This window comes from Taurulus bubalis (assembly GCF_910589615.1).
Source record: "Taurulus bubalis genome assembly, chromosome: 2".
Taxonomy (NCBI): Eukaryota; Metazoa; Chordata; class Actinopteri; order Perciformes; family Cottidae; genus Taurulus; species Taurulus bubalis.
In genome coordinates, this window is record NC_136590.1 from 34,038,317 (window position 1) to 34,050,439 (window position 12,123).

The window sequence follows — 12,123 nt, forward strand, 5'->3', positions numbered from 1 at the left end:
AGAGAGACGGCAGGCAACAATGTTCTTGTACTCACTGGGATTCTGGATCTTAACCGTGGAGTCGGGCTCAGGGTGGGGTTTGTGAACCACCTGAGTACAGACCTGCTCTGTCAGAATCTGCACACACAGAGGGTTAATTTAACAATTGAATGCAACGATTATCCTACGTTGCTATAGTGATGTCAACGTGCCAATCACCTACCTCATACAGAGTGTTGTAGGTGGTGACAGAGACGGTGTTTGTGTGCATCATCAGCCTCTCTCCCAGCAGTGTGAACAGACTGTGTGTGTGCATGATCTCTACCTTCCTCCTGCAGGGAAACAGACACACACACACACACACACACACACACACACACACACACATAACAGGATTTATGACAATTGAATCTGACATTGATTGTCACTGGCCCGATGACGGTCTGATATTGGCAGGTGGCACCATATGGCCCTGTCACTTATGATGGGACCAAAGAGGACGAGAAATGAATACCAACAAGAGAAATTAACGAGAGACATTAACAGAACGGCGACACTGCAGGCGGCAACATTTGGATGGGGGCAAATTATTAACTTTGAAGATTTAACCTTGCCATTGGGAGAAAATTATAATGTCTTCAATGGGCTTTTCACTTAAAAGCCTCAGAAATAAGGTTGGCTATCTTTGAGGATTTAAAAAAAATTAATTAAGCGAATAATGCTCAGAGCCTCTGTATATTCCTGACTGTAATCAGGTTGTTAGGAACAGAAAACAAAATAATGTTTGCACATTTAATCATATATTCCGAACAAAAGTTTAAACATCATAGTGGGAGTTAACTCCCATTATCATGTTTCAATCAATCAATGTCTATCATTTTACACAAAGTGTTGATTGTGTTTTACATACAATCCAAGCTCTCTATGTCTATCTGAACAAATTAAATAAAAAAAGCAAAGGGAAAATGTAAAACTGATGGTCTGATAGTATACTTTACACAAAAATAAATGCATTATATCGATGTAGCTTGGCCTGTCATAATAAGACAGCTCCATGACTGATTAAAACCAAACACACAGTCATCCTTAAATTCAATTTCAAAATAGCCATCAGATCTCCATCATTTAGTAGACCGGTAAAAATATCATCCACAACAGCGCTACAGTGGCCTAACTGATGGCCGGCTGATGCACCTGCAATGATAAGAGAACAAGGAAGTAAATTCTTACACGCATATACTGTATGCAGATAAATAAACAATAATATCAACAGCAACACTGAAGAAAACATCTGAAATAGCTGTTTTTTAGATATGACACTGACTCTCAAACTATAGAATAGTAAAATAAAACCAATTTAGATTTAACGGGGTGTTAAATCTAAATTGGTTTTATTTTATTCTTTGAGATTAACAGTCAAAGGTATTAAAATCCCGATTATAGCGGAAAATCATATTTTTCTAGGCCAAAAATTATCGATAAATCATGTACCCTATAACATAGGTTATGTGCAATTGATTTAAGCATTATATAAAATATATACGAAAATATCTTTCAAAAGTATAAATGCAGTTTTATCATCATCACTCAATTCCAATCTGGATCAATATTACATTTCCATAAGTATTGATGTGTACACTTTATGAGGCAGCCCTGCAGGATGTTTGGTTGGAGCAGATGTTAAGGAGGTGGAGCACTGAAGTTGCAGGGCTCAGGTGCAGCTTGGCAGCCTGCCCCCATGTCATGCAGCAAGAGGCGTGAATATCACATGGGATGAATAAATCCCCCAGCATTCATTGCTGCTCATCAAGGTTCCACCTTCCTGCCAGTGCACGCTGTCAAAATCATTATTCCGCCTGGACGTGATGATGGGGACATTATCTTCACATACACACATAAACAAACAGCTCTTCTTAGGCTCACTGGAGGCGACGCTGCTGTAGGTTTTCAGTTTTTACTGCAGTGTGTTTTCTCACACTCTCTGCGAAGCCTCTCCGTCTCACTACCCTGATGCAGTATTTCTGTTTTAGCTGTGACAGAAAAAGAGTTAAATGCTCCCTCATTGCAGCGATTCACCATTCACCATTTACCGAGCACCAAACACCACACAAAGGAGAATAGCAGAGAAAAAGCACAAAGACAAAGCGGTACTGACTTGTGACCAAGGTGCTTTAGGAAGTAGCCCAGGACTTTGAGGGCCTGGACCCGGATACTCTCACTCTTAGAGGCCAGTAGCTTGCAGATCACCCTGTAAAACGGCAAACACACAGCCATCCTGATTACATGTCAGGCAAGAAACGATAGCACCTTAGATGTAGGCTAAAAGTAAAAAGTTCCTCTGTGCTTCGTCTGTTGCCTGATACACAGTAAACATCCTCACAGTTAACAACACGTGCGCTGACTAAAGCATTTTCTTCGAAGAGAGTACTCAGAGGATAAGTGACATAAAAAGAGGGAAAAATACAGTTATCTGACTACTTTTCAGGAAACAGAAGATTTACCGTAGCAACCCGAACACATCCATGTGAAGTTGTGCTTCGGGGACTTAGCAGCACAGTTAGACTCCGTCTTTGAAAACTCATGCTGCTTGACTAAAGCTTTGCATAAGTCACATCAGTATTGTAACTGAACATGTAAACAATGGCTTAACCATGCAGGAAAGCATGTATGTTATGGTTGCTGCACAACACATTGCTCACCCTACGAATGTTAAACAGAGAATACAACTGCATTTTGTACATTTTAAATCTCTAAGTCTCTCTCTGATTTTTAAACCTTCAACGCATACAGTAAACAGTAAAGGTCTAACCAAAAATGTAAACAAAATGTGATCCGATGGACAATAATCAGAATCATATATAATCAAGAAAGATCTATTTCATGTTTGTAGGCATCAGATGTTACATCAAATCTTTGTGTGTGTGTGTGTGTGTGTGTGTGTGTGTGTGTGTGTGTGTGTGTGTGTGTGTGTGTGTGTGTGTGTGTGTGTGTGTGTGTGTTTGTGTGTGTCACCTTATTCCATTTCTCTGGTCAAATGCAGGGATCATGGAGGCCGGATGTTCAGACATAAGAGCCACCAACAGCTGGAGCACGTCGTGGATATTCTCATCCTGTCGAGAGAAGGAAAGCAAAGTTGAACAGGTGTAAAAAGGAGGAAGAAGGTTAAGAGAGAGTTGTGAGGGTGGATAAGGAGGGGGGCGAGAATAGATATAATCGTTACAGAAGAGTACATTCTGTTCAGTCCTTTGTTGTGCCATTTTTCACGCTGTCACGGCGCCAAAGCTAACTCACACTCTCACTCTTTTAAGTGGACCATGACTCCGGCCCACAAATTATAATGCACATTTTGCTGCCAGCTCCACTCATCCCTCTTTTTCCCTCTCACACAGTGTCTCTCCGGCAGAGAAGCATTTACCTCATGCATGGTCAATAGGTAGTTGAGGATGCTCTGCAGCTCATCCTCCTTCACGCCCCGGTCCTAAAAAACCAAAGAACATTCATAGTCTTCAGTTGTTTTTACATTTTCTTAACTTTAGATGACTTCATTCATTATGTTCCTGGTTATTACATTTTGACCGGGAGGCAGCAACACCTTCACAAACACACACACACACCCACACCCACACACGTGTATGAATGCAGGAACAAATCAATACAAGCAAACAGGGACACAAAAGATACAGTGTTTCATTCAGGCTGCTGATCTATAATACGATTCTCCCCCCACACACACATTTGGGATTAAGCCTGCAGCTCCCAGAAGCAGGAAAAACATAATGATAAAAGGCGATTTCTTGCAATTTGAACTATGCGATAAAGATAATGGTAATCCGGTTGTCTCACTGTACCTTCAGTATGAGTTGTTTGAGGAAGAGAAGCATGAAGGCTCTGAGCGAGATGATCTCCTTTTGGGATGGTCGTGGTCCATCTAAACAAAAACACCCAAGCAAAAGAATAATTTCCTGTTAAAAATCCATTTTTATGCAGGATAATGATCAGCTAAATAAGTCTGTAGCTCAGTCTGAGTAAGCCCCACTGTGTACTGATATTGTGTTTTATTAGGCTTCCTGGAGAGCAGAGAAAAACATGTTAACACAAGCACACGCACACACAAACACAAACACACACACACACACACACACACACACACACACACACACACACACTCAACGAATTAACTGTAAATCATTGTCATTAACTCCACAAGCAATTTTGCAATCTGAATAGTTTATAGTTGTACTAATCTAACTGATTACAGTAAACACATGACAACGTATAAAAAGGTGATTGATGGCCCAAACGATCCAAACCAAACAAGCACTGTTATCCACTATGTGTACTTTAAAGCTCTGGCACTCAACCAGCTTGTTTGCTGTGGTGGGCTAGAAAAAAAATAATTAAACTAAAATCAAAAAAGCTTCAGATGCATAATGCAATTCATCATGTTTTTAGGATGTCACTGCCTCTTTTTGAAAGGTCTGGCGTCTTTTGCCGATCTTCACAAAGAGCAACCAGGTTTTTAGCGGCTTTTATTCTGAAATGTGGCTGCAATTAGCAAAAAAAAAAGGGCTTTCTTTTACCTTTTAAACTATGGCCCATTATCCCTTTTAGGAGATGAAAACTGACCACTCAGATGTTGGCATTGTATTTTCATTGTTGTAACTTTTATTCATTAATTTTTTTAGGTGTTTAATGTGTGCGCCAGACAGGGCTGTGATGAATCGGCTCAAAACGCCTGCCAAATAACTAACTAATGTAATATAGTGCCAAATAGAAAAAGATGCATATATTCAGATCAAAGTAAGAATGGTACTACATTTTTTCCTTTAATGATCCCAGTGGCAACTGCAGTCAGATAACGTTGACTTTGTCTTCCTCACTTTTCCACTACTCTTTTACAGATGTCCATAACAAACACGGCAGTAAGCAATAAACCTCACAAGCCACCTGTTCTTATCAGCCTTCTACATTCCCAACAGAGGTTTGTTCAATTTATAAGGCAACAATAAACACTGATGATGCCCAGCTTATGTGCATTTACCCCCGCACACTTTGCTGTGTCAGGATGTCTGGAATTGACCTCATTTGATGCGAGCTACAAAAGGAGAGTACTGCGATAGCAAACAGAGTTTATTGTAAGCTCAATAAAATGCAGCTCATCCTCTCAGGACATTTAAACCAATATCTGACCCGTAGCTGCTTAGCCAGCAAAATTAAAGTGAAGAGAAACACAAAGGAATGAAGGGTGTGAAAGGAGCAAGATACGCAGCGTCTCCCTACGTATTTGTGTCGTGCTCGGCTGGCCTTGAATCACATACGTGTGTCTGTGTTTCAGTCAGTTCACCTGCTTCTCTTCTCTCAAAGCCAAAACATGACACTGAAACATTCCCCTGTGATTCATCATCATTATCTGTCAAGCTGGAACATGTTGGCGAAGTGGTGACACTCACCATCCATCATGGTTACGCAGCAGCTCTGTGTCAAACGTGGATGCACAAGGTGAACGTGTGCCAGTGCAACCTCCTTTAAAGTGCTCTTTTAAGAGGATTTGAGCAAAGCTTAAGTTCATCTAAACCACTTCCCAGGGGCAGTTTTAATTATCGTCTTTCACTCTTTGTGCTCCTTTTATCCTAATCTGACTCAACAGTTTTTTCCAGTCGTTTGGTTCTGCCATATAATGAAAACCTGTGAGGAGTCAAAGAGGTTTTTTTTTATGAACCTTTGCATGTTCTGGGTCTTTTCCTGTGTTTCTACACATGTGGGGGTTTGTGCTGACATTGGGCTTGATGCAAGAACTACACAATACATGTACATTTCTGCAGTTTGTTGAAGTCTTTTCATTTGAGATTCAGTCTGTGTGTACTCAGGATTACTAATGGACATTTACTACAGATTTAACACCAGCCAAATAGCATTATGTTCCAGTGCATTACAGGGCACGCCACGGTAAACCAAACACATGCAAATTATTTTATTTGTATTAACCTTTATATACCCGGGATAATCCCATTGAGATTGTTAATCTCATTTAAAAGGGAGTCCTAACCAAGATGACAGCACCAAAGTTGCACACAAGCACAACATAAAAAACACCGCAAACAGATTTTTTTTTAAACCCACCCAAAAGTTAAAAACAACATAAAAACTATTTTTTTTAAAGATTTACATAAAAGAGACAACTTAAAACAAGTCAGCATGTTGCATCAACCAACCAAATAATTGTCATTCAGTGTTGTGTTAAGTACATTCAGTGATCAAATGATCCGGATTCTGTTTTTAAAATAGTGCATGTTTATAAATAATCTAGTTTAAAATGCATTTACAGCTCACACCAAAATGAGGGTCCAGAAACTTGTGCTTTCACCGAAAACAGTGCGGGTTCCAGGAGCATCGTGCCTAATTTGTCCTCATGATAGAAGGTTACAGCTACTGATATAATATGGGCTTATAAAGAAAAATGTACCAATGTTCCATTCTACGATTGGATGAGGAGGACAAAAGCTTTCTCATATAAACTGAAAAGTTGGGGAAACACAGCACGGTACACTAAATCTAATATTTTAAACAAAGATACATTCGCATGCATATATATAGCATATTCCATTATGCACATCGCTGATTGAAGCACCGCTTGAATTCATTTGATTAATAACATGGCAACACAGATTTTGTATATAAATTGTAAATAAAATAGTACCTAATATTGACCCTTGTGGGGGGACCATTTAGTTTATTAAAAAAGCTAGAAAATGTACCATCAACTTTGACACTTTGCATTCTAACACTCAAACAGTTTTCAAAACACTGAACGTTTTTACAGACAGCTCTCTGCTAACCTCTGGAACAAACAGAGTGGTCCAACATGTCAAAAGCCTGAGATAGGATCGATTCATGCAGCCGAACAGCAATATTTCCATACGGAAAGGAAACGAGACAGCCACTTGATTAGAGATTCAGAAAGCTCCCCCGGATCTGCCAATCAAATCCGTATGTTGCCATGGCAACATGGGTTGCCTAATTATAGTCAGTGGACGGTCCCAGGCAAAAGGAGAGGTTGATTAAAGTTAAAGGCCTGCTGCGAACTTTCTGAAGCTCTGGTGTGTGGCAACACTCCTCTGCTGAATAACAAATCTTAAGGCCCTTACTCACCATTGCTCCCTGAATGCTAGGGTTGGTTGGCCTGCATTGTCCATCCGTAAACTAAATCTTTGGCATGTCGTTATTTATAAGGCAATTTTTAGTGTACTTCCATCTTATCTGTGTAAGTTAATTTATCAGAAAAATGCTGGAAGCTACCGTCTTCGCTTTGTGACATATGCGCAAGGCCTACTCTTGCTATCTGTCCCCAACGTCCGTCTCGAAATGGGAAAAGGGGGTTTTAGGTTTGCTGCTCCTGCGGCTTGGAATTTGCTGCAGACTGATTTGGGTCTACGGGAGCCGGTCTCTTTAGGTGTTTTTAAAAATAGAGTTAAAAATAGAGTTGGAGGAAGGTTCATCTAGTTGTAGATATTTTTGACTGAGGTATGTGCACCTGTGTGAACTAGGATACGATGACTTGAGGTTTTACTCATCCTGTGATCTAAAAATGTTCTAAAAATGTTCTGTTACTGTTTTATGTTATATGTCTGATTTTGTTTAATGTGCTACTGCTGTCTTTGCCAGGACACTCTTGTAAAGGAGATGTTTTATCTCAATGAGGCTTTTTACTGGTTAAATAAAATAAAAAATAAAAATGACAAAGGCAGTGAAAATATAAAATCTGCTTCGTCGCCGTGTTGTGTTTGGATTATGATGCGTTTTATAGTTGCACTTCTTTTTCAAATATATTTTACAGTTTGGATAACCATTCCCAGAACAAAAAGGAAATACATTCTCTTTTTCTGCAATGGTGGAGAGTTACCCACTCACACCCACCAAATGCATCTATGTGCCTTGTGTAACATAAATGACCACTTTCTTCATGTTGAAACAATGATCAAATAGCAATCTGTGTATTTTGTTATGTAAGGGAGTAATTATCAAGTATTTGACCTGCCAGTAAATAAGAATGACATTACAGTCAGTTAGCTATTCAAGTCTCATTGACTTGAATAGCTAAAACTTGCTAAAACTGATTGGACAAATTTAAAACCTCAAGCACAGTGATTAATTTTACTCTTTAGCAAACGAAAATATTAAAAGCTATTCTTATTTGCTGCATGTAACTATGGCTACTGAGTTAAAGCTCAAAAACTATTATTAGAAAGTGCAAAACCTGCGTACTCTCTCAAATCTGGATAGCTTTCAAACTGCTTGTCGGATATTCAGAACGTGACAGTAATGGTCGGACACAGCGCCTTCAATTCAAAGAGGGAGAGGGGTTTCAGACATTGTTCAGCCACCTGAAACCTTTGGTTGGAGCTTACGACACTGTAAATTGCACACAGGTGTGAATGTGACAGTGAATGTGTTGCGTGTTCATGTGGTAGCTCAGTAATGAGACAGCCTTCGGCCCCTTGCGACCTGACACAAGGCGGAAGAATATGTCAGAGATTGACACTATGCGTGTCGAAAAATGCCTTGTTAAAATATTCTGAAGGCTGTGAGTACTTTTTGTGAGGATGTGAGAGGATGCTGTAAAAAAAAAAGGAGATGTTTAGCATATTTAAGACAAAGAAAGACAAAGAAAGAGAGAGGGAATGGAGTGTGCAATGTCTAAGGATTTAGGACAGCAATGGAGAGTACTGTACAGACAGATACAGTAGGTCAGGAACAGTGCATTTGAATCTCTAGTGGTGATCATCAGAAGTGTAAAAAGGACTGTTATTTATCTTGTCTTTCTTCTTACAGTGAGAATGGCTTTATGTTTGCAGAGTGTGTGCGGGGGTGAACCTACCAAGGCCTTTGGGGGTGATTCCACTGCACTCCAGCGGGTTGATGGCCCAGTAGTAGTACTTGAGAGTGTGCATCAGTTGCAGGACAGTACCGACACGGCGGATGGTGGTGTAGATTGTGGCGGTGCCGATGAACTCGGATGACAGGTATGTGTAGAGGGATAGCTGGACCTGAATACACAAACATCCATTTGTACATATAGGTACATACAAACACACAAAGGTTGACGGACAAATACAAATTGTCAGACACCTGTTGGGGAGATACAACTTGTATCTCTTGTTTATGTTGTTCAAGCAAAAGGCAGTTGTATTGTGAAAAGACAGCCACAGGGGAATAAAAGGAATCCAGCTCCAGCAAAAGCGCCAATGTTTTCTACTTTATGTTATTTTTGATGTTTCTGTGCCTGAAGCCGTCAAGCATCTGAGGAACTCCTTACACAACGCTGACATTTGAAAAGGGCGCTCTCGAATTGCTTATTTGTGCCTTCTCTGCCTCCTTCTGTTCCCTTTTCCCTCTCTTAACATACCTCTAACCAAGCCTCTCCATCGACCAGACATGGATTCCAGTCTGCTGCACGCTCACAAATCTCTGAGCTCATTACAGTGACCACGACGCTGAGGACCAGCCCTAACGAGGTAGCGCTGGTTAAGCGGATGAAATTAGCGGAGTGCCGCCGCGGCCCTGACGATGCCACATCACAGCTCATCTCGAATGGAGAGCGCACTCAGCTGGCTTAAATGGACTTCATTGCATTGCTTTTCGCACATCGAGCTGATGTGTTTTGCTGGTGCCATTTACAACAAGTTTGGCTGCAGAAAGGCTTGAAATCCTTAATCATAGAGCGAGCCTTTGGGCTGCACTGCTGTAAAATAGCTTGCAACAACCATTTCTCTATTTCTGAAGAGATTATATTTACCGGAAGTGCTTGGGAAAGAAAACAAGCTCTTTATTTTCAGTGTGAGCAAGGGAAACGTTGTGAGATGTAATTTCGTCAAGTGATTTCTGAATATTACCAAAGCTATTCTTGCCAATAATTAATGTGATTATAATACCCTATGAGGTGGAAAATAATAACGCTCTGCGGGAGACAAGAAGGGTCCAGCGGAGGTAAGATTAAAGGATTACATGTTTTTTTTGGGTGTGTTGCTGCTTAGTACATTAATGCTCGTCTTGTTTGTCTCATTACGGCCCTGCTGAGTTGTGGTAATGTTTACGAGCAAGCCATTGTTATTTCCAGCATATAAAAACCCAATAGGTAATTCCATGGTCAAGCCATTTTGCACTGTTTCGACGTGCCAACTAAGGTTGATCCGTTTACATTGGGTTGGATTCTGACTTTCACACTCTTTTTATTCTCTTGAGCTGCAGCAACTGCTTCGATGCATTTCCTCTGTCTCAACTCCAGCATGCCCTGTAGAGCGATATCGCTGTACCTAGGAGCCAATCACGTCTCAGAGTCAGAGGGAAGAAGACGGGGGAGTCAGGAAGTTCTGAAAATAATAGAGGCAAGAGCTGACTGGCCTCGCGGGAACGCCAGGAACACTTACATCTAGTTCAGAGTGAGAAGGAAAAAAGGAACTACACATCTCTCTTCTGTCCTGGGGTCTTTTCAAATGTCACTTTCTCTCTTTGTTTCCTTCGTTTGCCTGGTCTGTCCTTTGCCTACGTGATGTGCCAGCTCCTCCCTCCGTGTCCTGTAACCTCCTTTGTTATATTATTGGAAAGGGCAAAGGGCACTAAGATGTCAGCCCATCTTTGCATTGTATGTCTTGGCTGTCTCAATTTTCCTTGAATTAAAAAAACTAACTCCTGAGCCCTTATTTTCCTAATTTGTCTCTGTCTGAGTCTGGGTCTATCACCCTATCTCACCCTGTCTATCTATCTCTCATTCAGACCATCACCTTCTGTTTTTTGCAGCAAGGTCATGAAAACAAACACACACACACACACACACACACACACACACACACACACAAACACACACACACACACATTCAGTAGACCCACACAAAAAACAGACCTTGGCAGGGGTGTGTATCCAGATGGCAGCATTGAAGAGGACATGGTCACACAGCTGTTTGAGGAGAGGCGCTCCATGAGGTAAACCATCCAGGTATTTGGCGAAGGACAAGAACTGTTCAAGTACCGCTCTGGTGATGTGGACTCGTGACGACTGGATAAAAGACGGAAAATATAAACTGTGATTTGGTAAAAAAAACACATAGTTGTTTTAACGCTTAACTAAGACAGTGTCTTCATACAGTATCTTAAATATACTTTGATAATAGGTTCCTGAGATAGATCTAAACAATACATGTTTGTAAACTGTTACAAAAGATAGCTGCACCCTTATAGTACAGTAGATGCGTAGTTGCCATGGTTACAGATTGACATTTTAGGGACTCGGAAGACCGAGTGAGAAGGGATTCAGCACAGGCAGAAAACATGATGAATTGAAAAAATCAAAAAAAAAGAGTTGTTGTGTCAGGATAGCCACTTTAATCCTGGTAACATGGTGCCTGTGGCATCTAACAGTTGTCAAAGGTGTTAAGTACGTTTTTTACACCAGAATCATAGTCTCTATTGTAATTCATGTGATCTGTCTTTTTGCACATACTGTTACTTCCTGTTGCAGTGAAAAGAGACAAGACCATGTCATCTATTTGTTGAAAATGATGCTGAAAATTCTTCACGTACAGTTTTTTAATCAACTGTAAGGTCATTTGGATTTAGTTTGTGGTGCTGTTGAACTGCATTGTATTCTACAGATAGATGTTAATGTTATTTTGCTTGAACTCAATGATATAAATGGGTTGGATAATATAATAGAAACACCTGGCTATACCCAATAAACAAGCAACTGAGTGTGCAGTAGATAAACATGAGTACAAGGGCAATCAAAACGTAATCCTTATTATCCTCCTTATTCACCCAACAACAAATAAACGTGACATACAACATAAACTCTTCATTCCTGACCTTCTCAAGCAGGTATCCAATCACTAGAAAGCCCTTCCCTCCCAGCATTTGCTCCTGCATCGCAACTGAGCTCTTCAACAGCTCCACCAGGAACGCCAGCAGAGTGGCACTGCAACAGACACATTGTTCACACACATATATCAGTAACACTGCATAGAAATCATTGATTGATTGCTTCATGTTCTCAATTGGAGTATGTGAGTTAAAGAGGCAAGAAAACCCAGTCAATGTTTGCTCCACCCCCACCTATACCCACATTCCCTTTCTTCATCATTTAACTTTATAGGA

General features: G+C 40.5%; 1 protein-coding gene across 4 annotated transcripts in view; it reads right to left on the reverse strand.

Moving 5' to 3' along the window:
* The window catches only part of LOC306751932 (neurobeachin-like), a gene marked incomplete at both ends in the record, with an annotated part of 85,013 nt that overhangs the window by 27,562 nt on the left and 45,328 nt on the right, over positions 1–12,123 (reverse strand). For all 4 annotated transcript variants that reach the window (XM_079235598.1, XM_079235597.1, XM_079235596.1 and 1 more), the window contains 9 exons: positions 36–117; positions 203–311; positions 2,135–2,227; positions 2,992–3,089; positions 3,395–3,457; positions 3,828–3,907; positions 8,855–9,023; positions 10,877–11,029; positions 11,836–11,944. In XM_079235598.1, coding sequence (XP_079091724.1) covers positions 36–117; positions 203–311; positions 2,135–2,227; positions 2,992–3,089; positions 3,395–3,457; positions 3,828–3,907; positions 8,855–9,023; positions 10,877–11,029; positions 11,836–11,944 — 956 coding nt within the window. The remainder of the gene's footprint in view (positions 1–35; positions 118–202; positions 312–2,134; positions 2,228–2,991; positions 3,090–3,394; positions 3,458–3,827; positions 3,908–8,854; positions 9,024–10,876; positions 11,030–11,835; positions 11,945–12,123) is intronic.